This window comes from Myotis davidii, unplaced genomic scaffold (genome assembly GCF_000327345.1).
Source record: "Myotis davidii unplaced genomic scaffold, ASM32734v1 scaffold1320, whole genome shotgun sequence".
Lineage (NCBI taxonomy): Eukaryota > Metazoa > Chordata > Mammalia > Chiroptera > Vespertilionidae > Myotis > Myotis davidii.
In genome coordinates this window covers 353,356-354,531 of record NW_006291820.1, presented here as the reverse complement: position 1 = coordinate 354,531, position 1,176 = coordinate 353,356, and the positions used below count along the sequence as shown (strand labels likewise).

General features: G+C 67.6%; 1 protein-coding gene across 1 annotated transcript in view; it reads right to left on the bottom strand.

Annotated features, from left to right (window-relative positions):
* The window catches only part of DNAAF5 (dynein, axonemal, assembly factor 5), a 14,791-nt gene extending 14,278 nt beyond the window's left edge, over positions 1-513 (bottom strand). Inside the window, exons 1-2 of the mRNA XM_006765245.2 lie at positions 481-513; positions 33-151 (exon numbers count right to left, since the gene is read on the bottom strand). Of these exons, the coding sequence (XP_006765308.1) occupies positions 33-151; positions 481-494 (133 nt within the window). The 5' untranslated portion in view covers positions 495-513. The remainder of the gene's footprint in view (positions 1-32; positions 152-480) is intronic.
* Positions 514-1,176: the final 663 nt, after the last annotated feature.

Below are 1,176 nucleotides of genomic sequence, written 5' to 3'. Positions count from 1 at the left end.
CACCCGTCACCGTCCGGGAAGGCGGCACCCACCTGGCGAGGGGTGATGGGCAGGCGGGGGGGAGGCGAAGTCGAGCTTGTCCTTGAGGTCCTCCTCGTTCTCCTTCTGCCACTGCAGGCCGGCCTCCGCCCAGAGGCTGGCGGCCTCCTGCCTGCGGACAGACGGACAGACACAGGGACGGTCAGGGAGGGCGGTGCCGAGTGTCCCGAGGAAGGCCCAGGATTGCCGGGCGCTTGCGCACTTTACCGACAGCACCGAGAGCCGACTGAGGTCTGTGCCCAAAGTATTAAGTAGGAAAAGTACATTTAAAAAAACCACAGAGCCCTTTTATGCCACGTGACCTCGCACACACAGGCCAAGGGCCGGCGGAGCTCCGTGAGCACGGACACTGTGGCCAGGGACGGGCTCGGGAAGGCGGGTCCCGGACAACCAGCCCCCAGGGACAGAGCAGCGGGGGCGGGGGGCCAGCCCGTCACTCACACGATGTGCGGCATCTCGTCGTCGAGGCTGCTGAGCACACCTTCCGACCCGGGATGCGCACAAGCAGAGCAGCGAGCTCCGGGCAGACGTGGGAACAGAGGACACCGTGCTGGACGGGGGCACCCGCGCGACAACAGACCTCGTCAGCGGCTCTGCTTCCTCCTGAGGCGGCTAGCAAAGCCGCCTCCACGCCGGGTTAGAGGCCGCTGCCGCTGTGGGGGCTTCCTCCCCCTCGAGCGTTACCATGGAAAACAGTCTCAACAGGGAGACTTCACAGCAGAGGAGCCCGGGACGCGGTCACCTGCCCCTGCTGGGCCGCTCAGACACCTGCCGGGTGCCGGGTGCCTCCCGGCCAGGGCAGTGTCAGGTGAACACCGACGGGGAGACAGCGGCGAGGCCCTGTCGAGCTTCCCGCCCGAGGCCTCGCTGTCAAGGGCTGTTTCAGTGCCGTGACTGGCACCTCACACCTGTGTCCTCAGGAGGGGCCGGCCCGGACCAGACCTGGCCCAGGTGCCGCTGGACAGGCGTGGTGCCCGCGTGCAGTGCCTCCCAGCAGTCACGGCACCTTCTCAAAGCGGGTCTGTTCCCCGCCCAGGTCTGTGCCTCAGCCACACATCAGACCGTCCGCCTCACAGGTGAGGACAGTCACCCGCCCGCACGCCTGTCCCAGGAGCCGGACGCAGGCACAGACCTGCC